This window comes from Notolepis coatsorum (assembly GCF_963971535.1).
Source record: "Notolepis coatsorum genome assembly, chromosome: 11".
NCBI classification, from domain to species: Eukaryota; Metazoa; Chordata; class Actinopteri; order Aulopiformes; family Paralepididae; genus Notolepis; species Notolepis coatsorum.
Window position 1 is genome coordinate 62308961 of NC_140175.1, and position 24942 is coordinate 62333902.

The 24942-nt window shown below is 43.8% G+C and overlaps 1 protein-coding gene across 1 annotated transcript in view; it reads right to left on the reverse strand.

The window, feature by feature from the left end:
* Positions 1-24942, reverse strand: part of sgsm1b (small G protein signaling modulator 1b) — a gene marked incomplete at both ends in the record, with an annotated part of 101575 nt that overhangs the window by 8376 nt on the left and 68257 nt on the right. The window contains 15 exons of the mRNA XM_084324944.1: positions 2948-3115; positions 3846-3942; positions 4145-4254; positions 5291-5373; positions 7036-7160; positions 7722-9787; positions 10314-10461; positions 10981-11049; positions 12656-12829; positions 15246-15374; positions 17195-17340; positions 17804-17868; positions 20877-21003; positions 23208-23337; positions 24184-24347. Of these exons, the coding sequence (XP_084181070.1) occupies positions 2948-3115; positions 3846-3942; positions 4145-4254; positions 5291-5373; positions 7036-7160; positions 7722-9787; positions 10314-10461; positions 10981-11049; positions 12656-12829; positions 15246-15374; positions 17195-17340; positions 17804-17868; positions 20877-21003; positions 23208-23337; positions 24184-24347 (3801 nt within the window). The remainder of the gene's footprint in view (positions 1-2947; positions 3116-3845; positions 3943-4144; positions 4255-5290; positions 5374-7035; positions 7161-7721; positions 9788-10313; positions 10462-10980; positions 11050-12655; positions 12830-15245; positions 15375-17194; positions 17341-17803; positions 17869-20876; positions 21004-23207; positions 23338-24183; positions 24348-24942) is intronic.

Consider the following 24942-nt stretch of genomic DNA (forward strand, 5'->3'; position numbering starts at 1 on the left):
GGAGTACACTTAGGGAGGCTGAAGAGTGGGAATAAAATATACAAGATACTTCTTAGTGGAGGATTAAGGGAGTTGGAGTTGCGGGGGCTTGATGTGCTTTTGTTTTTTTTGCTGCGTTGTGGCTTGATCTGCCATTGCCGTTCGCGCACCGGGAATGGGGTGGTTGTTGTTTGGATGGTCTGCTGTTGGGTATAGTTCTACCGATCCTCAATTTTCTTTAATTTCTCTTTTGTTATTTATGTAAGCCTGGGATCAAGATTCAAGATTTCAAGATTCAAGAGGTTTATTCATCACATACATACACAAGACATATAGTGAAATGAAGGTGGCGTGGAATTGGGAAGCAAGGGTGATGTGTGGGGTACTTTGTACTTTGGAGTGTAGCAATATGATTTCATGTAATAATTTTTATGAAATTAAGAAATTATAATTTGATGAAATACATCTACCTCCTCATCACCTACAAAGCCCTTCACTCCCTTGCCCCCCGGTACCTAGCGGACCTCCACCATCCCTCCATCCCGCCCCGGAGGCTGCGGTCCTCTGACTCCGGTCTCCTCTCCATCCCCACCACCAACATGCGGACTGTTGGTCCCAGAGCCTTCTCTGTGGCCGCACCCACCCTCTGGAACTCACTCCCTCCAAACATCCGTAGTGCTACATCCCTGCACTCTTTCAAATCCCAACTCAAAACCCACCTTTTCACCAAATTTGTAAATGACTCTGCCTGATTTCCCCTTTTTTCTTTCGTTTTCTTTCTTTCTTTCCTTTTGATTAATATTTTGTTGTTATGTTGTTCCCTGTCCCCCTCGCCTCTATCCCTTCTACAACGGCGCTCAGGTTCCGGGTTCCTCTGATTGGCCACGACGCCCACGTGACCCTACGCTAGCCCGCCCCCTTCCTGCCGCGCCGCTCTCCCTCAGCTTCCGTGCTCCCTCAGCTTCCTAATCATTAAAAAAATATACCGTTAACTGGAATATGTTGTTTCTTTACACATATGTTGGATTATGTAATTGGTTAACTGGAATATGTTGTTTCTTTACACATATGTTGGATTATGTAATTGGTTTGTCATGACAAACCAATAAAAATCGCGAATTAACCGGTGGCCACAACAACACACAGTACTGGTGGTGGTGGAGGACCGGGGGGATCCGCGTCTCGGGGCGGCAGGGGGAGAGGAGGCAGCCGGGGAGGCGGCCGGGGAGGCGGCCGGGGAGGCGGCCGGGGAGGTCGAGGGGGAAGACGGACGTCTGTCTGCAAGAAAGTGGTCTACGACGACCACGAGAGTGAAGAGGAGGACGACGACGCGGTCAGCTTGCGATCAGAGGAGGACGAGTACTGTGTGTACTGTGTGTACTCAAATAGGAGGTCTATAGAATACAAAAGACTGGAATTACAGTACACATTCATCCAGTGTTGGGCAAGTTATGCAGGAAGTGTAATTAGTTATAGTTACTTATTACTAGGCTTGGGCGGTATAATTTTTTTCATACCGTCATACTATGCTGACATAATACCCCGGTATACGGTATATGACGGTATGACTGTTAGCCCGCAGCATTCTAGTGCTACTATCGTTAGCTCTCAGAACGGTAGCCAGAAGCCTGCAGCATCCTATGCTACTATCGTTAGCTCTCAGAACGGTAGCCAGAAGCCCGTAGCATCCTAGTGCTACTATCGTTAGCTCTCAGAACGGTAGCCAGAAGCCCGCAGCATCCTAGTACTAGTAGAGTTAGCTCTCAGAACGGTAGCCAGAAGCCCGCAGCATCCTAGTACTAGTAACGTTAGCTCTCAGAACGGTAGCCAGTTAGCCTGCAGCACCCTAGTACTAGTAACGTTAGCTCTCAGAACGGTAGCCAGTTAGCCTGCAGCACCCTAGTACTAGTAACGTTAGCTCTCAGAACGGTAGCCAGTTAGCCTGCAGCACCCTAGTACTAGTAACGTTAGCTCTCAGAACGGTAGCCCGCAGCACCAGCAACGGTAAGCGTGTCTCATTTAATTTCCAACAACCAGCTCTGCGTGTGCTCGCTCCACTAGTGAGGACTGGTCTCGCCCTCTGCTGGCGCGTGCTGTGTGTGCACTACAACCAATGCCGTCCATGTCAAAACTCCGTTTCAGTGTAATAGAAACTGAAACGCATCTGTGATTTTGACGGTATTGATTTTCAATACCGTCAGGATTTCTAAATACCCTGGTATACCGTAATACCGTCATACCGTCCAAGCCTACTTATTACTTCTTTAAAAAGTAAACAAAATGACTTTACTGATGACTTTGTATCAAAGTAATTTGTTACGTTACTAGTTACGTTACTTGTTACTTTCAAGACTTACAATGTCCTACTTCTCCGAGTGTGGCCTTCAAATTAGCTTCCATCACCGCATATTCTCTCCCGAGGTAGCCAGCAAACGTCTTTCTCTGTTGGCAGCTTGACATTGTTCTTTGTGGCTATTTTCTCTATGATGCGTCAAAATGAACTCACGGGTGGTGTTTGCCATGATCTTAGATCCAGTTTGTGTTTTGTTTACATCCTTCACTGACACTGGTAGAGGCTTCCCTGGTTTCTTATGTGTCAAGTTTCCCATTGTTGCGCTGTCGTGTCAGATGCGGTTTTCACGTTTGAACAAGTAACATTGCCTCTCTTCCTCACCCCTCCATGCTGATTTTTGGCTAGTAGCCGACGTGACCTCGCTCTGACCTGCCAGCTCATGCGCACATGTCATCTACCGAGGACCACGTATAAATGTAATCTAACGTTATAAGATAAAAACACATTGCATTCTGGCAACGCAGTAACGCAGCATTACTTGGATTAGTAACTGTAATATAATTACTATTTTGGAAATTGTAAAGACTTATTTTACCCGTTACTGGACAAGTAATAAAATTACAGTAACGTGTTACTGTCCAACACTGGCTATACCATTGGCGTTCTTGGCCTCACCGTTGAAGAACTTGATGATGTCAGTGAAGTCCATGTTGTTCTCCAGGATGATATCTCTGTACATCTCTACCAGCGCCAGGGCGATGAAGAGCACAAAGTGATCTGATGAGGTCTGCTTAGCCGCCCAGATAGTCTCCCACACGGAGAACACATCATCATACACCATCTCTGTTAAGGAAAGAGCAATTTGAGTCTGATGACCTTCTTCTACAACATGTGTTCCCATGTGTATACTGCCACCTAGAGGCTATGATTTATTCTGTAATGAAGTTACTGATCCCCATCACTCTTTCCACTAGGTGGCAGTAATGTGTACAGTTCAGTGTTCCAACCACTACTAAATCTCAAATGAGTAAGACGCAGTGTTGTCTTCTGAGTAGAAAACAGGTGGAGTTTTCTGAATTTGCCTAAGAGACCTCTCACATTTTCGATCCCGCCTATGGCAGAAATTAACAGTGTTTTCCTTTCCTGTTTACCAGTAATTTAGTAGACCTCAAACGTTTGAGCGACCTCTAGACAAAAGAGTGCCACATGGTATTGCACTTTATTTACAATGTGTGGGTTGGAGTTGAATGGATATAGGGGAGGGGTTGCTACTGCTGGCCACACATCAGGCTCTGCCAAGAGAGTTACGGAAAAGTTCACAGTATAATAAGTTAGTAAACTTTAAATAAAGAGCAATGCCAAGCAGAGCTCTTTTGCCTAAAGGTCGCTGCTTAGCGGCATTACAGATTCTACCTTTAAAAGGTGCTATACTGTAGATACATTTTTTATGTAGAGTAATCATATAGCACCTTTAAGTCAATGCATTTGTTTCTAGAGGTGTGTGCATAGACTTGTGGATGATGGGGGGGGGGTCAGAATGTCTGGCTCGGCCCCTAATGATGATGTATTTCACCTCTCTTGAAGTCCAGTAGGAACCACCGGTAGGAGAAGTAGAAGTGAGTGTAGTCTCCGTTCTGCTGCATCAGCTCAAACAGCTCCGAGTCCAGAATCTGAACAGGAGCAGATAAAAAGCACCATCATTACTTATTATGAAGTAATAACATGGAGGGAGGGGAGAGTGTCATTCATTCACTTCCCCACCCAGATGTATCCAGCCGGTCTGAGGGATCTAACCAGAAACCTTCTGGTCACAAGCCTGCTTCTCTAACCATTAAGTGAAAGCCACTGCTGCCCATATGCACTGTATCCTACCTGGATGAGGGAGCGCATGTTGGCAAAGTGCGAGTCCATGGCTCCTCCATGAGGGAAGTTGTGATTCATCCTCTTCATCAGCTCAGAGAAGCAGCTGAACGCCATGACCTCTGGGAAAAAACACACATATACAAATACCCCATTACTATCATTACATCAACCTGCTCAGGGGCATTTAGACAAGAGAATAAAGCTCAAATTATATAATATAAAGCAGATATTCGCTGCTGTCCAATGAAAATCTGGTATCTCCAAAAAGTCTACTTCTTAAAGATCCACTCCTCTCAAAAACGTGCTTTTTATGGTTAACTCCTCTCGTAGGCATGACTTTGACTATACAGATTGTTATTTGTGCAGAACTTGTCACCAGAGCACTGTTTTCACATTCTTCCCCTGGAGATAGAGCTTCCTGTCTTGAAAGAATATAAGTTGCCGACTTGAAATTCCTGGTAAATATCAATGGGAGCTTATTTACAATTTGCATATTCCTTGCATTCTCTATGAGTGTAAATGTGTAGAGATGGTGCTAAGTCATTTTCAGTATTTTCTATTTATTGAACTATTTGGTGAAAAAAGACATGTTTATACAAATTGTTATTCAGTATAGAGAAGAAAAAAGAGTTTCCTACTGTACTGGGGTGTAAAAAGTACCCAGAAATTATACTTTTGTTATAAAAGTTAATCAGTTAATCAGTTAATTCCCCCCCAAAAATTTTATACACAAATGTGGCTGGGGGAACTGATTCACTCAGCATGAATAGACTATACTATAGGTCAATAAAAACAAAACTGAACAAAAAAAAAACATTAAAAAAAAGATTTTTTTTTTATTTAGATTAATTTAGATTATAATCGATTCTAACATTTTCAAATCGATGCAGTTGAATCGTCACATTAGAATCGATGCATTGATGCATCGTTACACCCCTATGTAGTATTGATCATTGCATAAATAATTTACCATCGTACTACCATGGTGAAAGTTATCGCCACAGTACATTCTTCATGTTAGAGCTGCATATAGTTATGAGGTTTTCATGCCACAGCGGCATGCAGTTACAATGTTTTCATGTTAGAGCTACATGTTTTTACAAGGTTTTCATGTCACAGCGGCTTGTAGTTATGAGGCTTTCATGGCAGACTGACCATCGTCCAGAATGACCAGCAGGGGAGCCAGGATGTCACACATGCCCTGGACATAACCAATCTCCAGGTGCTGCCACACATAGCTGCAAAGACACAAACAAAAAGATCAAAGATTCTGATCATAGCGACGACCACTTTTCATTCATTGTGTATTGGGAAGAGTGAGGAGCAGCGAGGAGCAGCGCGGAGCAGCGAGGAGCAGTGAAAATGTTCCCTTACTCTCCTCCCGACTGTCTCCCCTACTCACTCCCGTATTTGTTATCCGTTACTCGTGGTTTTATGTTCCTGTGTATTTACATTTACATTTACATTTAGTCATTTAGCTGACGCTTTTATCCAAAGAAGTTCTGTACGACAAGCCATCAGGAAGAGCACAACTCTATCAGCTGAGTAACAATGTTCATCAAAGTGTTGAGTGCTACAGTGTAGGTTAGTTTATTAGGACAAGTGCATGACAGTATGGTTAGTTAGGGTTAGATTTTTTTTTTTTTTTTTTTTTTTTTCAGATAATGGTTGAAGAAGTGCGTCTTTAGTCGACGGCGAAAGATTGGACGTGTTTCGGCTGTCCTAACTGGGGTGGGTAGTTCATTCCACCATTGTGGGGCAAGGACTGAGAATAGGCGACTTCTCTTTGATGACCCTCCCGGAGCTTGGATAGGAGTAGGTCTGAGGCGGCCAGAAGATGCAGAGCGTAGGGGTCTTGAGGGTGTGTAGTTAGAGACCATTGACCGGAGGTAGGCGGGAGCAGTTCCCTTTGCCGCACGGTATGCTAGGTCGAGGGCCTTGAAGCGGATTCGTGCAGCAATGGGGAGCCAGTGCAGGTCCCTAAGAAGTGGGGTGACATGGGCCGACTTCGGTAGGTTTGAGATCAGGCGGGCCGCTGCGTTCTGAATGAGTTGAAGAGGCTTAGTGGCAGTGGCCGGGAGGCCAGCGAGCAGTGCGTTGCAGTAGTCGAGGCGGGAGATGACTGTTGATTGGACGAGGAGTTGGGTGGCTTCTTTTGTCAGGAAGGGGCGTATCCTTCTGACGTTGCTCAGGAGGAATCGGCAGGTTCTGGTTGTCGCTGCGATGTGAGCAGAGAAGTTCAACTGGTCGTCGAGGACAACACCAAGGTTCTTGGCGGTCGGGGACGCGGTCACAGCTGCATTCTCGACTGTGATGGAAAGGTCGGTCAGGGGGGAGGATTTGGCCGGCAGGTGGAGCAATTCTGTTTTGCTTAGGTTCAGTTTGAGGTGGTTGGTCGTCATCCAGGCGGAGATGTCGGACAGACAGGCCGAGATCCGCTCAGAGACGTGGATATCTGAGGGAGGGAAGGAGAGGAAGAGTTGAGTATCGTCGGCATAACAGTGGTAGGAGAAGCCATGAGACGTGATAATGTTACCCAGTGATTTAGTGTAGAGGGAGAAGAGAAGGGGTCCTAAAACCGAGCCCTGGGGGACACCCGTCCGCAGGGGGCGGGTGGCCGACAGGGTCCCTCTCCATGACACTTGGTAGGAGCGGTCATTGAGGTATGATGACAACCATGTCAGCGCAGAGCCAGCCACTCCCATTCCTGCGAGGGCCGCGAGGAGGATCTGGTGGTTGACTGTGTCTTATTGTCCTCCGTTTCCCTGTGGTTCTATGTTTCTTTGTTTTCTTTGTTTCTTTTTTGCCTATTGTCAGCGACTTCTTCTTTGAAAAGCGCTATACAAAATAAATGAATTATTATTATTATAAGTGTTTGACAGTTTCCAGGCTGTATTTACCTGCACATGATGTTCCTGAGTTTCTCCAGGTTGGCAGGATTAAAGTAGCAGTAAGTCCTGTCACAGCGCCTCACATCCTTATCGATACGATGCAGGTTCATCAAGTACATGTCCAGCTGTTCTTGCTACAAGAAAAGACAATGGTAAATGAATGAGTGAATGAATGATCATTGCATTTATAGCGCATTACAATGTAGGGTGGAAATTGCCTCCTTCACCACCACTCTGTAGCATCCAACCATGCAGGCTCAATGACTTCACTGGCACCAGGCACACACACAGTAGTACACGTCACACAATGGCTGAAAGGCTCAGGAGACAATGGATTAATATCAGTCAATTAAGGGGGAGGGATGATTAGGTGGCCTTGATGTCAGAGACCTGATTGCGAATTTGGCCAGGAACGTCGGGGAACCCCCTACTCTTTGCCATAGGCACTCTGGGTTCTTTAACAGATTGATTCAGGATAGGAGAGGGGTTGTTATTGCTGGCCATACCTCAGGCTCTGCCAAGGGAGATCTGGAGAAATTCATACTATAAACCCACACATCAGAGCAAAACAAATCATTTAAACTAAGTGCAATATCAAGTGGGGCTTTTTTCTTGCTTAGAGGTTGCTGTTTGACAGCATTACAGATTCTACCTTTAAGATTTAAGTTTAAACATTTTCCACATGGCTTACTTACAGAGTAGCCGCCCTCTCCTGAGGAGAGCTGAGAGGGTTCCTCAGACTGGATGTCCTCCCCCGCCTCCACACACTCCGCCCTGGGCATCAGACTGTCCATCTCCACCTCCTCCTCAGACAGACCCAGGTCAGTCCCCTCAGGGCTGGTGTTGGAGCCTGTGTTCAGGTGGGGCTCCAGGAGCAGCTCAACCGACCCAGCATTCCCTCTCAGGGCCAGGGGGGGGGCAGCCAGGCCCGTCAAGGGCCGGGCCCAGGTATCCCCGGAGCTTAGGCACGTTATCCCCATGGGAATGTCCTCCATCTCCAAGGCAGAGGGAGAGTCATCGGAGTCCGCCGTGTCCGGAGACCGCTTAGAGTGAGGCGACAAGGAGATGCTCCCCCTCGATGCTGATTGGATGGCGTTCAACACTTGTCTGACGGGCGAATTAGAACCAGGTTTGTCAAGTGAAATCTCCACAGCGGTTTTGGTTTCAGACAGTTCGGGAACTTTCGCTTCAGTGTCTTTCCTGGCAGGCTCACCCACACAAACCTGGCTTGTGTGAGAAGAGACCCTATTAGGAGATTTAGTTTCATCTTCTTTTTCAGAAATCTCAGGCTCTCCTTCCTCAGTCGCTGAGGATTTATCGGTTAGAGGATGACATAACGGCTCCATTTCCACATCTTTTCTTACTTGTGCTTTGATAGCCAAGGTCTGGCCAAGTAGTGGAGCTTGGAAATACTCATCAGAAACCTCCTTTTCCAACCTCAGAATATTAGTGGTCTCTGTGGGGAGTTTCATGGGGGGACTAGTGTCCACTGGGTTTAGAACCTCAGCTGCAGGCAGCTGGTTTGCAATAACTTCATCTTGTTCTGACTCAGCTGTTCTAGAGGAAGGCATGGCTTCTTGGTCAGGAACTTCAGAGCTCTGTGGAGGTTCCTGGTCTCGTGATGCTTCAGATCTCTGTGGAGGTTCCTGCTCTCCTGATGCTCCAATGCTCTCCATGGGGTCCTGGTCTCTTTTAGAGCTATGTGGAGGTTCCTGGTCTCCTGATGCTCCAATGCTCTCCATGGGGTCCTGGTCTCTTTTAGAGCTCTGTGGAGGTTCCTGCTCTCCTGATGATTTAGAACTCTCTGGCGGTTCCTGGTCTCCTGATGCTCCAGAGCTCTCCAGGTGGTCCTGGTCTCCTTTAGAGCTCAGCGGAAGTTCCTGCTCTCCTGATGATTTAGAGCTCTCTGGAGGTTCCTGGTCTCCTTCAGAGCTATGTGTCGGTTTGTGGTCTCCTGATGCTTCAGAGCTCTCAGAAGGTTCATGGTCTACTTTAGAGCTCTGTGGAGGTTCCTGGTCTCCTGATGCTTCAGAGCTCTCAGAAGGTTCATGGTCTACTTTAGAGCTCTGTGGAGGTTCCTGGTCTCCTGATGCTTCAGAGCTCTCAGAAGGTTCATGGTCTACTTTAGAGCTCTGTGGAGGTTCCTGGTCTCCTGATGCTTCAGAGCTCTCAGAAGGTTCATGGTCTACTTTAGAGCTCTGTGGAGGTTCCTGGTCTCCTGATGCTTCAGAGCTCTCTGGAGGTTCCTGGTCTATTTTAGAGCTCTGTGGAGGTTCCTGGTCTATTTTAGAGCTCCGTGGAGGTTCCTGGTCTCCTAATGCTTCAGAACTCTCTGGAGGTTCCTGGTCTATTTTAGAGCTCTGTGGAGGTTCCTGGTCTCCTGATGCTTCAGAGCTCTCTGGAGATTCCTGGTCTATTTTAGAGCTCTGTGGAGGTTCCTGGTCTATTTCAGTGCTCTGTGGAGGTTCCTGGTCTATTTCAGAGCTCTCAGAAGGTTCATGGTCTATTTTAGAGCACTGTGGAGGTTCCTGGTCTCCTGATGCTTCAGAGCTCTCTGGAGGTTCCTGGTCTATTTTAGAGCTCTGTGGAGGTTCCGGGTCTATTTTAGAGCTCTGTGGAGGTTCCTGGTCTATTTTAGAGCTCTGGGGAGGTTCCTGGTCTCCTGATGCTTCAGAGCTCTTGACCACTTCACTTTCTGAGACTTTGGACTCCACTGTCTCTGCAGCATTATTCTGAGCTACTGGCTCCTTCCCATTATCTCCTGTTGAGAGGAGCAGAAAATAAGGGGTCAAACAGTATATTAGGAGCCAAAAACAAGGAGGAGCCAAGCAGTACCATAATACTAGGAGCAAAAAACAAGGAGGGGCCAAGCACTACTTGGAATATGCTTGATAAGTCTCCTACAACAGTGATTCTCAAGCTTTTTCAAGGAACCCCAAATTGATTTTATTTAATTTTATTTAATTTTGATTTGATATGTAATAGTTGATATGTTATGCCATTGTTTCTATTTGATAAGATATTGTCCCAGGGACCCCCACCTGAGAAGATAATTTGTTGTTATACGTATATGAGTCCACAATTAAATAACTATAGCCTACTGTAGGTGGGGAGACAAGAGGAGACAGTGAAACCTGTGATTATAATGTGATAGTCCTTCTTGTGTATTCTCTCATTGCATACATGAATAAAATAGAAGTGAACCCCTGATAGGGAGCCCCCTAAAGACCCCACTCTAATATATCACATGTGTGAAATAATATATAATTTTGAAAAGACAAAAAGACCTGCGTCAGAGAGGTTGCCGGAGGCTGGTTGTGGAGAGTCTGAGGTGTCCATCGGGACGTCCTGCACTGGGCTACCGGCCATCGCTTTGCCTGCCTCAGATCCAGGCTCCGAATCTATCTGATCCACCTCCTCCACAGACCCAAACACCTAAACAGCCAGATGAAAGCAGAGGACAGCAGGACCCTTTAAAGGGGCATATTGAAAATATTTTAACCTGAATCCTATGGTTTTGTGCACATAATGATAATCAGACATAAAACCTACCAATGTGTTCTGTGTCCGGAGAGTTTGGCCGCATGGCCCCCTGAGAAACTCCCTCAGATGACGTCACTGCAACTGCAGATTTCCTCAACTATTTCTTCAGCTTCCCTCAAGTTGAGGCTACTACAGTACTACTACAGTTGAAGATAATTGAGGAAATAGCGTCTGCAGTTTCTCAGGGGGGAGGTGTGGCCGAGCTCTTTCGACACAGAATCTGTGTAATGCCTCTTTAAAACTAATTTGTACAATGTGAGATAGAAGTTTGAGAACACATCGACAGTTTTAGAATTCCGAGATAGAATTCCAAGAGGAATGTTCCAAAAAAACGACACCTGAATGAGTTAATAGGGTTCATAATTTGTTCCGTTGAAAGAAATGTATTTTCCACTTGCATGGTGAACGTACATGTGTGCTGCTGCTGGAGTCGCTCTTGGACGTGGCATTCCGCTGCTCTGAGCTGCTGTACTGGGAAGACTGGTTTGGGAGAAAAGTGTAAATAAAAATGTATGTTAGTCATGTAAAGTTAAAGGAATAGTTTTGATTTTTGGAAGTTTGGGCCAATTTCTTACTTGGCCAATGATCGGTAGAGTCCTTTCTCAGCACAATCCATGCTGTTCCTCATACTAGCTCTGGATAGTTAGCCACAAACCAATGCAAAGTCAGTGGGGTCGAGCTCCTGTCTTTACAAGCTGACTGAAGCTCACTGAAATCTACTTTCACTGTGGAGTACATTCATGTGAGCCAAATCATGGACCGGACCACCCCTTCCAGAGAGATGTCCCCCTCAATATATCATTGTAAACATAACTACTGTATAACATTTTGAAGTACTTGTGCTAATTATAGATGCAAAACAATGCATTTTAAGTTTTGAAAGATTGCATCCCTCCTTCATATGCCTCACATCCACTGCCTATCCACCCCTGAGACATACATTAGCCCTCGGGACGAAACTGGAGCGAAGTAGCTAGCTTTGGGGGTCAAGCATGCTATTGATCTTTATTCCTATTTGCTGGTTAGGAGGTATAACGTTAGCCTGCTGTTTTCTGTTACTATGTGGGAGTGATTGGGAGAGAAATGGAGAGAAAGTTGTCTCACTTTAAGCATGGCTATTTTTTCACCAGCCATGATGATATTGATATTGCGTATTTTGTTATCCGCCGCGATACATGATAAGACCAGTGCATTTTTTTGAAGTGTTGGTAAGCGGGCCTGCTGATGGGGTGACCTATTAATTTTAATACATTTAAAATATGTACAGTAAGTGCACTTCTTGTTGGAGTGCCCACTTATCTATTGCTTGGCAAATTATTGATGAAATTGTTTAATGAAACCAAGTGCGGCTGGGGTGCAGACTTCTCTATTGCTCAGCCTATGAGTTATTGATTGCTTTAAGTAACTCATATGTGGTTTGTTGTTGTCTCTACTCTCCAGTTGTAAGAGAGAGGCTTTGGTGTCCCCTTCAGGAATTGCTCTTGAGAAATGTATTTTGTTTATTGCTCCCCCCCAACAGTGAAATAATATTTCCATCCCTGAGTGAACCTCAATCAGCTTGTACAGACAGGAGCTTGACCTCATTAACTTTGCATTAGTTTGTGGCTAACTAACTGGAGCTAGTATGAGGAAGGAGAAAGGACTCTACTGATCGACAACATCATTGGTACATATGAAATAGGGCTAGGGTTTCAAAATTCAGCCACTAAAAAATCTGAATGAATCTTTAATTCAAGGACATGAAAATCACCAAAAGTGGAGTTACAGGGAAATAACATGAAAGCGGTGATATTGGCTATGTTGGCTTTATTCCAAATCCTGTATTATGTATATTTCCTTGTAGGCCTCTTGGCCACAACATGGCTAATTTAGTGCCAACATGTAAAACATGGAAGTAGTGCTAAGGGTGGTCTGAGGACCAAAACATTTAGTTTTTGTCACTTATTCACTTTGTAAATACATCTATTTCTTGCATCCAGAGAACCTCTCTATATATATTCTTTTGCAGGCCTTTTTTGGATTGCAGTGGTGATACGTGGTCATATTTGTGCATCATCATCAGCCAACAGAGCCAGATGACTCTTACGTCAGTACTGATGGTGGAGTCTCTGGTCACCAGTCCCGTCTCCACGCTGCCCCCGGAGGAGCACCTGGCCAGCGCCTCTGCGTGCTTCTCCATCTCCCTCTGGCGGACGATGGCCTCGCAGCCCTGCCACTCCCTCATGGTCTGTTCATACACCACACGCACCTGTTCATCTACCTATAGGGACACAGACACAGCGCACATACATCATAGATGTTCCAACAGGGACACATGGTGTCATAGATGCCAAGTGCCACAGGCTTTAAGAAACGAGCTGTGGTCTGTGTTGTACTGTGTACAGGCTCTGGGTTGTAGATTTTACATTTACATTTAGTCATTTAGCTGACACTTTTATCCAAAGCGACTTACAAGTTATGTACGACAAGTCAGCAGGAAGGGTACAACTCTAATTAATAATGTTCATCAAACAGTGTTGAAACTTGGGTGTTGTACTGTGTACTATACTGTGTGTAGGCCTTCATACTGTGGTGTTGAGATGGTTAGTTCTGAATGTATAGTCTTTCATACCATGGTGTTGGGATGTTTCAAGTTTCTTTAATAGTTGTCATACAGAAGTACAGAATACTTTCATACAAAATGCTTCTTACTGTTACGCTCCAGAGACTGTGCTAGACAAGATAGTATCAAATAACATAGTATAGCATGTAATTTAGAAGAAGAAAATGAGGTCACAGTGTTCGGTATAGACATATGTACAATGTTCTGAGTTACCATATAATAATATACAATACTATGCAGTGTACTAATGTACAGTACTATATAGTGCAAAGCAGGAATGGGATGAGGTACAATTTAGGTACAATTGGTGGTTAGTTCTTCTGGGTGTATACGCTTTCAAAGTGTGGTGATGGGATGGTTAGTTCTGGGTGTATAGGCTCTCATAACATGGTGTTAAGATGGTTAGTTCTGGGTGTTATTCCCAAACCAGGAAGGGATGTTACCAGTCAGGATGCTGTCTATTGTGCATGAGTAGAAGTTCTTTAAGATCTTCTTAACTTCCTTAGATGCCTAAGGAAGTAGAGGCACTGCCGTGCCTTCTTCACTACACTGTTTATTTGTGTGGACCAGGTAGGCCTTCTCATCGTTTGCAGAGATCAGGCCCACCACAGCTGTGTCATCAGCATACTTGACGATTGTGTTGCTTTGCCACACAGTAAAGCGAGTAGAGGAGGGGGCTCAGAACACAGCCCTGGGGGGCACTTGTGTTGAGTGATGGATGAGGAGGTGCAGTTACCTTCTCTCACCACTTGGGGTCTTCCTGTCAGGAAGTCCAAGACCCACTGGCAGAGGTCGTAGTTCAAGCCCAGGTCTCTGAGCTTGACGACGAGCTTGGAGGGGACTATGGTTTTGAATGCTGAGCTGTAGTTAATGAATAGCATTCTCACATAGTTCCCCTGCCTCTTGTCCAGGTGTGACGGTGCCGTGTGCAGCACATGGGCTATGGCGGCGTCCGTGGACCTGTTGGGGTGGTATGCAAATTGCAGGTGGTCCAGGGTGTTGGGGAGGGAGGAACAGATGTAGCCCTTCACTAGATTCTCAAAGCACTTCATGGCTATGGAAGTGAGAGCTACAGGACGATAGTCGTTGAGGCAAACAGGCGTTGGTTTTTTGGGTACAGGGACAATAGTGGACTTTTTCAGGTGGGGATGACAGACTGTTCTAGGGACAGGTTAGTTCTGGATGTATAGGCTTTCATACAGCGGTATTGAGATATTTAGCTCTGGGTGCCCTTTGCACCAAGGACGCGGGAAGGGGGGGTGCGGCAGGGGCTGCAGCACCCCCTGCTGGATGGGAGTGTAACTGCAACTGCAAGGTTGTTTTGGATTTTATTCCAAATTTGTAACCGAGGCTACTCATGTCACAGAGCGGAACGGCACTGCAGATTTACCCTACTCTTGGAATTCATTCAGATCGTCATAGGGGCGCTGTCTCGATAATGCAGTGTTATTAACAGCGTGTAGCCGACGCATGAACCGGTTGGGATTCGAATAGACGCGGCCTGGAAGTGTCAACGCGGAACTGGAAATCCGTTGGTAAAAAAAAATAGACACAGCGGCTGCGCCCTGCCTGGGATAGTTAACTTTTGGGACGCTGAATTCGCAGTAAAGGAATATATGAACAAGCCAGCAGAACTATCCGAGCCCCCGGGAGGGTGATCGAAGACCGTTTGCATGTCGGCGATCATGTATGCGGGGAACGAATTGCAGAGGGAGGGCGCAACAGCCAGGTGGGGTAAGCTGGGCTGTGATGTGTGCATCAGAACGGTTACATTGTTTGTCTCGCACGCTCAGAGCGCGGAGTTGGGCAGCGGTTTTGATTGAAAAGTTTGATTGAAAAGTTTATTAACAGATTGCAGAATGGGTACAGTACAGTACAGCTCAATACATACAATTGTTAAGGGGATGCAGACCAGAGAAAGACTTTCGTCTTGTTTACATCAGGGTCCCCCATTTTCAATTCATCATAGTATCCTCTAGTGAACGAGAGTGTTGGTTATGACGTGTGCTGTAGCGGAGGTGTTGCATGGTCATTCTAGTTTGTCTACTTCTGTTGATTAGAAAAGAGAACTCACCTCCATCCTGCTCGTCTCGGTCATGGTGAAGTGGTAATGTCCCAACAGGAAGGGCCACACCTCTTTACGGAGCCCAGGGGCCACGCCGCCAAAATACACCAGCCTCTGGAGCTCCTGTTCCTCATAGGCCTGAAACGGAGGTAAATCATGTATTACCTTTTTGCTGCATGGCCATGAAATCTGCTGTGCACATTCAGGACCCCAAGAAGAAAAAACATACATTTTGCTGACCCCATGGCCTTTCCTCTAGCACTACCATCAGACCAAATTGATTGTACAGTCAATTGTTGTACATTTGTTGTACAGTCACAAAATCTGCTGTGAACATTCATGACCCATAGCAAAATACACTTGTTGATGTTGGTGACCTCATGACCTTTCTTCTACAGCCACCAACAGGCCAAAGTGAGAACAAGAGATCTCGAAAAGTAATGGATGGATTGCCGTAGAGTTGGTCCTCTAACCTGCTGCATTGACAGATTTTACCAAATTGACGTAATTTTCTGTATATTTTCATTTTATTTTATAAGCACACAGTTGCTTATAGTTTCTGTTTAGTTTAAATGTTCTTCTTTATTTTATTTTTATTTTTTGTTCACACCTATAGTTTCAGTTTTCACGTTAGTTAACTATAATAACTACCGGTAATCAATATGTTTCTAGTCGACCTGTGTGCAGGCAGGTCAGCAGCAAGAGCCACTTGCACCAGCAGCAGTTGTATAAGCAAGTGTAGCAGTTGCTGATCCCCGGCTATAATATGTACATCACACATCCCTTGGGGGTGACGGTATCTTATAGTAGATCTTCTGCCACATAGCCTAGAGCTTAGCCTATATCCTGTTTCATTGTACATTGTCATCAAAAGGCTAAATATATCAAGAAATGGTGCCCCAAATCCCTTTTTAAAAAGATTCACTGAATGACATTCTGTGACATTCTGTGTTCAACTAAATGTTTCTAAGAGCCTGCAAATCTCAAATAAGCCCTGTGTAATTTGATAAGCAATTCTCCCCCTCCCCCTCCCCATTAATTTCAGAGCTTGGAGGACAATATATTTTTCACGGACTGATGACAGAAGTAAACAAGGAGAACCAAGTCTTACAGATTTTACGTCTTTTACAGATTTAACCGAGGCACTGAAAACAGACAGAAAAAGAGTCACACAAACTTGTCTATTAATATTATAGATACTAGGGGTAGGAATCGCCAGAGACCTCACGATATGATACTATCGCGATACTTGCGTCACGATACGATAGTATCGCGATACTAAATATATCGCGATACGCTGAGTATTGCGAAATTATTATTATTTTCTTTTTGATCAAATTTTATTTATTACCTTTTTTCAACTGCAAAGTAAAACTTTGTCAACATGTTTTATCTAATAAAATAAAGTTCAGTCTGTTCATCTCACTTCAATAATTTTTATTGCAGAACATGGTATTTTCTCAAGCAGTAAACACTGTAATCTGTGTTGCATGTACCTGACAAACTGAACTGTTTGTATTACAGTCATATTCCAACTTAACTGAATGCACATGTGTGTGTGGACTACTGTACTATTACAGGTATTGAAATGAACAATGCAACTTCCTTATACAAAAAATAAAAATAAAAAAAATTTCTTTTCTTTTATGAATAATTAAATATCGATACTTGGCGTCCCTGTATCGATACAGTATCGCCACGCAAAGTATTGCGATACTACTACGTATCGATTCCCCCCCCACCCCTAATAGATACCCCCGGAATTTCCAAAGATGATGCTTTGAGGGGAGCTCAAGTGTTATTTAGTGGAGCCTGTGTCTTTTCGGCTAGGCTGAGCTTCCTCTGCCTCCTCTGTGGCTCTATGACCATACAGCAGGTCCATAAGTAACATCAACAATATACCGTTCTGTTACAGTACACACTACAGTTTGGGTTTAGTGTTCAGGTGTGTTTCTTACTGAACAGTCTTGGAGAAAGTGGCTCCAGACCTCTTCAGACAGGCCTCCCCGGGCGTCCCGGGGTACCGCAGGGTCCACTATGCTGGGGTTGACCAGGGCAGAGAGGTGGGTACGAACCGTGGACAGATGGCGACAGTATGCTAGCCCTGGAGGGACACGGCAGAGAGGTACATAACGTTGTGTTTTCAAAAGACTAACTACATTGATCTGTTTTGTCTCCGAGTGTCTGTTTGTTGGACAAGGCTGATGATGAGTCTGTCTCCGCCATATTGGTGTCTGTTTTATGGACAGAAAGGTTTAGAGAGGATGTACATTTGGAACTGACTGATATGACACCATCTAAAAAACCTGTTGTTTCTGCAAACGCATGATTACGTTTTATTTAAAAACAAACCCACGGACAGTAACACCTTCAGTCTGTTTTATCTCCATTTTGTGACAGATCAGTGTAGCTAAATTGAAGTGTAAATTTGTATTTGTGATGTATCACATTCACTCCAAATAATTTGAAACTACTTTGAAATTATTATCAATTAATTTTGACTAACATTATACCAAAGGTGATCTGAGATAGATTGATGATCTGATGATTTAATGATGATTACTCACAGCCATAGAAAGCACGCGAAATGATCTGGTACTTCATGGTGTCACACAGGAGCTTCAAGGGAGCCCTGAAAGAGATTAAGAGATTATTGATTAAGATTAAGATTATTCAGTGGATGCTACATCAGGCCGTCCCAAACCATGTCTTTTTTTTTAGATCATGAGTCACCTAAACCATGTGTTTTCTGGTGCTTCATCTACTCTGATGTATTTAGCTGTCAACACACTGTATAAACTATTGATAACTTTGTGATGCTAACAGGTATAATACGTACCTGGAAGTCCCATGTGTATCCATGTCTATGTAAGTGTATCCATATGTATATATGTGTATCCATGTTTATCCATGTGTATTTATATTGAAGGATATCACTGGTTTTCATATGGTTATAACAACATGTATGTAAAGTAAATATCTATATAGATATTAGTTTAACGGACCCTGTGTGTTTTAAACTTTAGAGACAGACATTTTCTCTGTAGCAGGGCCTGTGGGAGAGATAAGAGCCAGAGAGCCAAGGTCACTCACAGAGTTAGGAAAATAACATCAACATTCAGGAAGAGATAGCCGACGAGCAAGTAATTACAGTATACGTGCATATAAGAAGGGAGATTGAACGGCCCTTCTAAGGTTTTTCCCGTCCACATTGCCTGTGGTGCTTTTTCCTATTGCTAGGTTTTTAAGTGAGTCTTTCCTCACCTTTGCGTGGGGTCTGGGAGTGTTGCATTAATTTTATTTATTTATTTTACATTCTATTTTGGATTTCCTGGTGTTTTTGTCTTTGTTTTTTATTTATTGTGATGTTTCTTCTTGACTTGTTTATAGAACACGTGTCCGGCCCATGGGGACATTAACGTGTGTTGTCGGGCCTTACAAATACATTTGATTTGATTTGATTTGATTTATGATATAGGTCAGCCGTTGATGGCCGTTGCCAGGGGGACAATGTTAGAGAAACATCGTGCGAGAGACTTTAAGACTAAGCTGTGAGTCTTCCGGGTGGGGAACCAGATGAGTTTTGACAGCGAGACGGACCACACCGATAGCTGAGCTCCCAGCTCTCTGAAAGAGGGTTGGGAGGGGGAGGGGAAAGACCACATGGTAGAAAGATAGCTAACAGGCTAACAGACAGGCTTCGGCTAACAGGACAGCCTGCAGAACCACCAAAGCGATAGACAGAGAATCTATTAATCTAGTTTCTGAGACCATAAAAGCATTCATTCTGTACAAGATGCTATGTTTATGGAAAATAAACATCCTTAACACTTTCAGTGCCGGCCGTGTTTTCCTTTCTACCCCCTTGAATGCCGCCACCCACTTCAATGATAGCGTTAAAAACGTATAATCTATGTTTTAAATTATGGCTATGTGTCTAATCTGCCCGTCGCTTATCAATGACTTGTTTGCAGTCAACATTGTCGAAACGGATTGTTTTTTAATCGGTTCATAATATCCTTTTTATAACATTTCGAAAAGCTATAGTTTTCTCGAAAACTTGAAAATAGAAAGATTCCGTCATAAACGGCATTTATTGGAATATTCTCGAATACACTAGACACGTTGTCATTTGTCGGCCTATTTATGAATAGTTTTCAAATAAACGCTAGATTATCGATAGTATGTGTGTACTTATGCACGCTATAGAAGCGAGCTGAGAAATCGATTCTCTTATTTCCTCAACAGCACACACACACACACACACACACACACACACATATACACATACGGGACATGCTGTTATCTCAGTGAAAACAGCTCTGATTATCCTAAAACTGGTAACATAGACTCCTTACCTTAGATCAGATGTTCTCCAAAAAGATTATTCCAATTCCTGATCGCCATTCCAAATATCGATCACGTTTATTGATTGATTATTGGCTGCTGTAAATATATATTCCAGGCTGCTTTCCATCTCGCGATCACTTCCCTCTTAATCAGATCCCTCGCCAGCATAGTGGAGCCAGTAGGCTCCCACCCCACAGATCCACCAGTGTAATCGAATGGCCTGCAGTTACACAGGGATAGACGATAGGGGGCGGTACTTTCCCATCGGAGCTCCTAGAGGGGCTGCTGTACCAACAGAAGGTTGATGAAATATGAATTCAGATCGCTAATAATAAAAAAACGACATTTCGCGTCGTCGGCACTCAAAGTGTTAATGATCAAGAGATGACGTTTCCAGTACATTCTTTTGTCCGGATGCATTAACAGGGTGAAACAGTGTGACAGCCAGTGCGTGGGAATCCCACCAAATGATTGCCTCATCATCAACTAATAGGGCAGATGGAGGCTGATAAAGGCCAAAGACATATGTATATGTATCTATGTATCTATGTATCCATGTGTATCTATATGCATCCGTGTGTATCTACATTTATCCATATGTGTATCTGTATGTATCCATGTGTATCTATGTGTATCTTTATATATCTATTGTGGGAGACTGGCTGGCGTAGTACTAGAGGGCTATATCTCAGCCAAGGTACTGGGGCATATGCCCATATTAGGAAGTCATAGGAGACTCGCAGCAGAGCGCACCTGTGCCAGACACGCACGGGACAGGTAAGCTCAATCAAAAGCGCAATTAAGCGGGTTAGAAAAGGGACACAGAAAGAAGGAATAATTGGAGTAGCTAAGGCAAAACCTGGGAGTGGAAGGAGAGAGAAGTAAGTGAAGAGGAGAGATGGAGAGAAGAGGAGAAGATTGTTGTCTGTGTGACCCAATGCTGTGTTTGACTGTGTTTGGAAGGAGATGCCCACTGTGTGCCCGACCCTTCAACTGTCTGAGAACCCGCTTTGGTATCAACCCCTGCTTGCCCGGCGTCTCTTCTCCCGGATCAGCCCCTGCCCGTATGAGAATTTGAGAACCGATCCCTGTGTACCGCTATCGGAACACGGCGATTCTCTTGGATTACGGATTGGCTGATGCTTATACTAACCTCTTCTTTCCCCCTAAACAGCAATAAAACGTCTGTTAAACTGGCTTCTACCTTGTGCCGTGTGTATTTTATTCATTCCAATCTGGTGATAGATAGCTCAATACACCCCTGAGTCTGTCACACTATGTATGACTTGCCTGTCCTGGTTGCAGCCGTTAGGCAGGGAGCCGTCAGAAGAACCGTTCTGAGAGCAAGAGGAGCACGAGGCCTTTCTGGGGGCCGGGTGCCACATGTTGGCCCCCTGATCCATCAGCTCTGGGGCCACTGTAATAACCAATCACAGCCATTCATTATACTGCTCCTCATTATTGTTATCGCAACCACTACCACCGTTGTCATCGTCATCATGAACACTAATAAAATATGTAAATAATAGATAGTGCATACATTAGGAAAATAAACTTTTAAAAAAGAACACCAAAAATACCAAACCAAGCCAGAGGATGGAGGTGTGACAGACAAGCTAACATCCATGCAAGCCCTCCATGTTGTCCACAGACAGGGCTACAATGTGAGATGGACACACTGGGATGAGACAGACCGGGAAGGAATGGTGGACAATGACAAATCAACATTAGACAGAAATTAACAACAAAAATATGCTTTCTAAAAGTTTTCCATTGCAAAAAAGTATCATGGTATTTCTAAAAAGGTATAAAAAGAAATCACAAATATTTTGGTCACTATACCGTACTATGATGGAAATACCATGATATTACAATCTGTATCAGGATTTAATTTGGATTATATGGTATTATTTGGTATTATTTAAGCACAGATTGTTACCATAACCTGAGACATAACCATGGTAAACCCTGGTAAACCAATGAAATTAAACATCATACATCATCATACATCATGTTACTTTTTGTAAGGGTTCACCCAAAAAAAGAATGCCTGTACCTAAGGCATACAATTTAATTTAAAAACAATCACAGTGGCTTGTAGACTCTGGATATCACAGTTTTAATTTGTTAGCAGTACAAAATTATGATTAAATAAGATGTCAAGCTTATGTTCTACTCCTTGCAACAGTACCTCCACCTCTGCACCGGTGAAGTTAGGTCTGTGTTTACTGGCCAGTGCACCACCGGTGTTTGCTTTCCACTTTGACATGGTTTTCTGTATGATGCCATGTATAGGGAGGTGTAGTCTGACGTCACTTTGGACCGCCCGCGCGGTCCACCCGTTTAGGGATTTATCATTGGGAAAATGGATTATCGGCTATAGTAATAATTATGCCTCATGAACATTGGCAAGCTTTCCATTTTTGCACAAAATTAGTTCCCTTCTATCACTAACATTATTGTTTAAGCATTTTTGGTTGAAATAAAATTTGACGTAATTATTTTACGATTAATTGCGAATATTTTCATGTTGAGCTATAGATTGTGGATGAATACTCACAGAAAGGTACACCATGCCTCCCTAACGATTTTGCAGAGTTGTCACCTTAGTGCATGAAAAGATTGCATCATGTTCAAGGTCATAAAAAACTTAATTTGTAATATTTCGTTCCAATTCTTTTTTTATGAATACCACTATGAACCTAAATCAACATATCTATCAAAGATTCCAAATATTTCCATTTGTAGGGTTATGGTTAGGGTTAGGGTTAGGGTTGGGGTTAGGGTTAGGGTTAGGGTTAGGGTTGGGGTTAGGGTTGGGGTTAGGGTTAGGGTTAGGGTTGGGGTTAGGGTTAGGGTTAGGGTTAGGGTTAGGGTTAGGGGACTGTTGAGCAAGTGTTGGGGTGGGCACGGGCACAGGAATGAGATTTTACCTTCTCCTAATCTTTCTGTCTGGGTAACCCTAACCCTAACCCTAATGGGAAGAAAAAAAACACCAAGGTTTTTGCCAGGCTAAAGTGTATAACCTTTTTTTAGAGGTATTCTAATGATGATCCTTTTATATATTGAATATATATCAAAGATGACCAATCTGACCCAATTTCATGACATAATAATCAACACAGCCATCGTTGTACACAGAAACACAAATACATATAGGCAAAAAACACAAAATAGTCGCTAAGGGGGCAGAAGGGTTAAACGAGACGATTTAGAAATGGGCAATGGGGAAATACATTGCGATTTCAAGCGAGGTGGACCGGCCGGAAACAACAATGACGTAACCACTACACCTCCCTATAGCATGTCAATTTAATGTGGCATTCCTCATTCAGGGAAGAGCAGCTGAGAACACTTTGGCTGTTTAAGAACACATTTCCACACGTTCATGAATCCGGCGGTGATCATTCTTAGGTTACGAAGTTCGTAAGAAGACATTTAAGAAGACACTTAAGAAAATATTCCAGAATGAGGTCCATTGTTTCTTTATTTAAGTTTATTTCTTTGAACTTCTCTGATGTGGAAGTGTTTTAGTGAAGAATGTGATGTTTTATTTAGTTTTTTCTAGAAAACTAAAAACGTCACTATATTGGGAGGGAGGGAGAGGTGGAAGAGACTTACCGAATTCTGTCTGACTGCCAGGAAACAGGATACGGAACACATAATCCGTGGCCTCGTCCTCCTCTTTGTCAGACACAGAATCACAGGATCCCTGTGGACTTCTATTCCGCAGCTTGGGGAGAACTTTGCCCTGTAAACAGACAAGAGGCTAATGTCTTCATACAGTGTGTATCCTTGGCATATAAAGTACAATGATGGGTGAGTGATTGACAGCCAGTAATAAATCTTATGACACCATGATAAGTAGAGTCAAGCATATGCAATGAGGTAGAACAGGCATTCATGTACAATACATCTCCATAATCGAGCACTGGAAAAAAAAGTGGGAGCGATAAGCCTCTTTCTAGAATGAAAAGAAAAACAGGGCTTATTTCTAAAATAAAAGCCCAGCCTTAATTTCAACTTCTTAACCCGATTTTCAATGTGGGGTTTAAAAGACAAGTCATCATCCAGAATAAAACCCAGATATTTAAAAGTGGAGACAGTCTGAATAAGAATTCTTTGAGTTGTGTACACTACAAAAGGGGAATGGGCTTTAGATTTAGATTCAGTAAAGACCATCATTTTAGTTTTATCAGCATTTAGTACAAGTCTTAGCTGCAGGAGTTGGATTTCTAATTCCTAAAAGCAACCATGCTGGATCAATGTTGAAACATCAGTTACCTCCTCTAACTTGTAGACAGGAACTACCCCCTCTAGCTGTGTAGACAGGAACTACCCCCTCTAGCTGTGTAGACAGGAACTACCCCCTCTAGCTGTGTAGACAGGAACTACCCCCTCTAGCTGTGTAGACAGGAACTACCCCCTCTAGCTGTGTAGACAGGAACTACCCCCTCTAGCTGTGTAGACAGGAACTACCCCCTCTAGCTGTGTAGACAGGAACTACCCCCTCTAGCTGTGTAGATAGGAACTACCCCCTCTAGCTGTGTAGACAGGAACTATCCCTTCTAGCTGTGATCTGCTTGGTGCTGCTGACCTTGCCTCGCTGGGACCAGAGCGGAGGGTCCAGTTGTCCATGGGGCAGCAGGCCCGTCTCCAGGCAGGTGAGGAACTGCAGCAGGTGCCCCCCTTTAGGGAACCGTAGCGGGGGCCTCTGGATTCCATCTTGGCTCACCAGAACCACAGTCCCACCACTGTCCACTGGAGACACAAACACAATGTAAATACTGTCAGGTGACCAACTTGCATATAATCAGACTACAGTAATAAGATTACAAAAAGACGGCGACAAAGGTTACAAAAAATAGAATTCAGGTTACAGATATAAAAACACAGAAAATAAAATAAAATAAAGGATCATGGTTCAAATACTAGTTCTCTGGTTTCTAGGTTAAGGAAATAATTGTTGATGTACTGTAAATAAATGTTTATTGGACTGTCCTAGACCATATGAATGACATAGTGTACAGTATATGAAGTCATAAAGATCCATTGAAACAGCATTCAGGACATTGGGCTTCCATGATTTGATTGACATTTGATTGACATCCTGAAGTACTGGCACATTTAGGCTACCATTTTTATAAGGAGCCAGTACTGGACTTTGTTTGTGACACAACTCACAAATGAGGCAGCCTACTTTATTACTATACTTTACAGCAAGAGAAAATAGATTCCTTAACACATTCCCCGCCATTGGTTATACCCATCAATATACCCAGTCTGCCACCACTGTAAGCCTATGGAGATGTTTACCTTCTTTGCAGGGCTATAACTTTTTAAATTCTATTGCTAT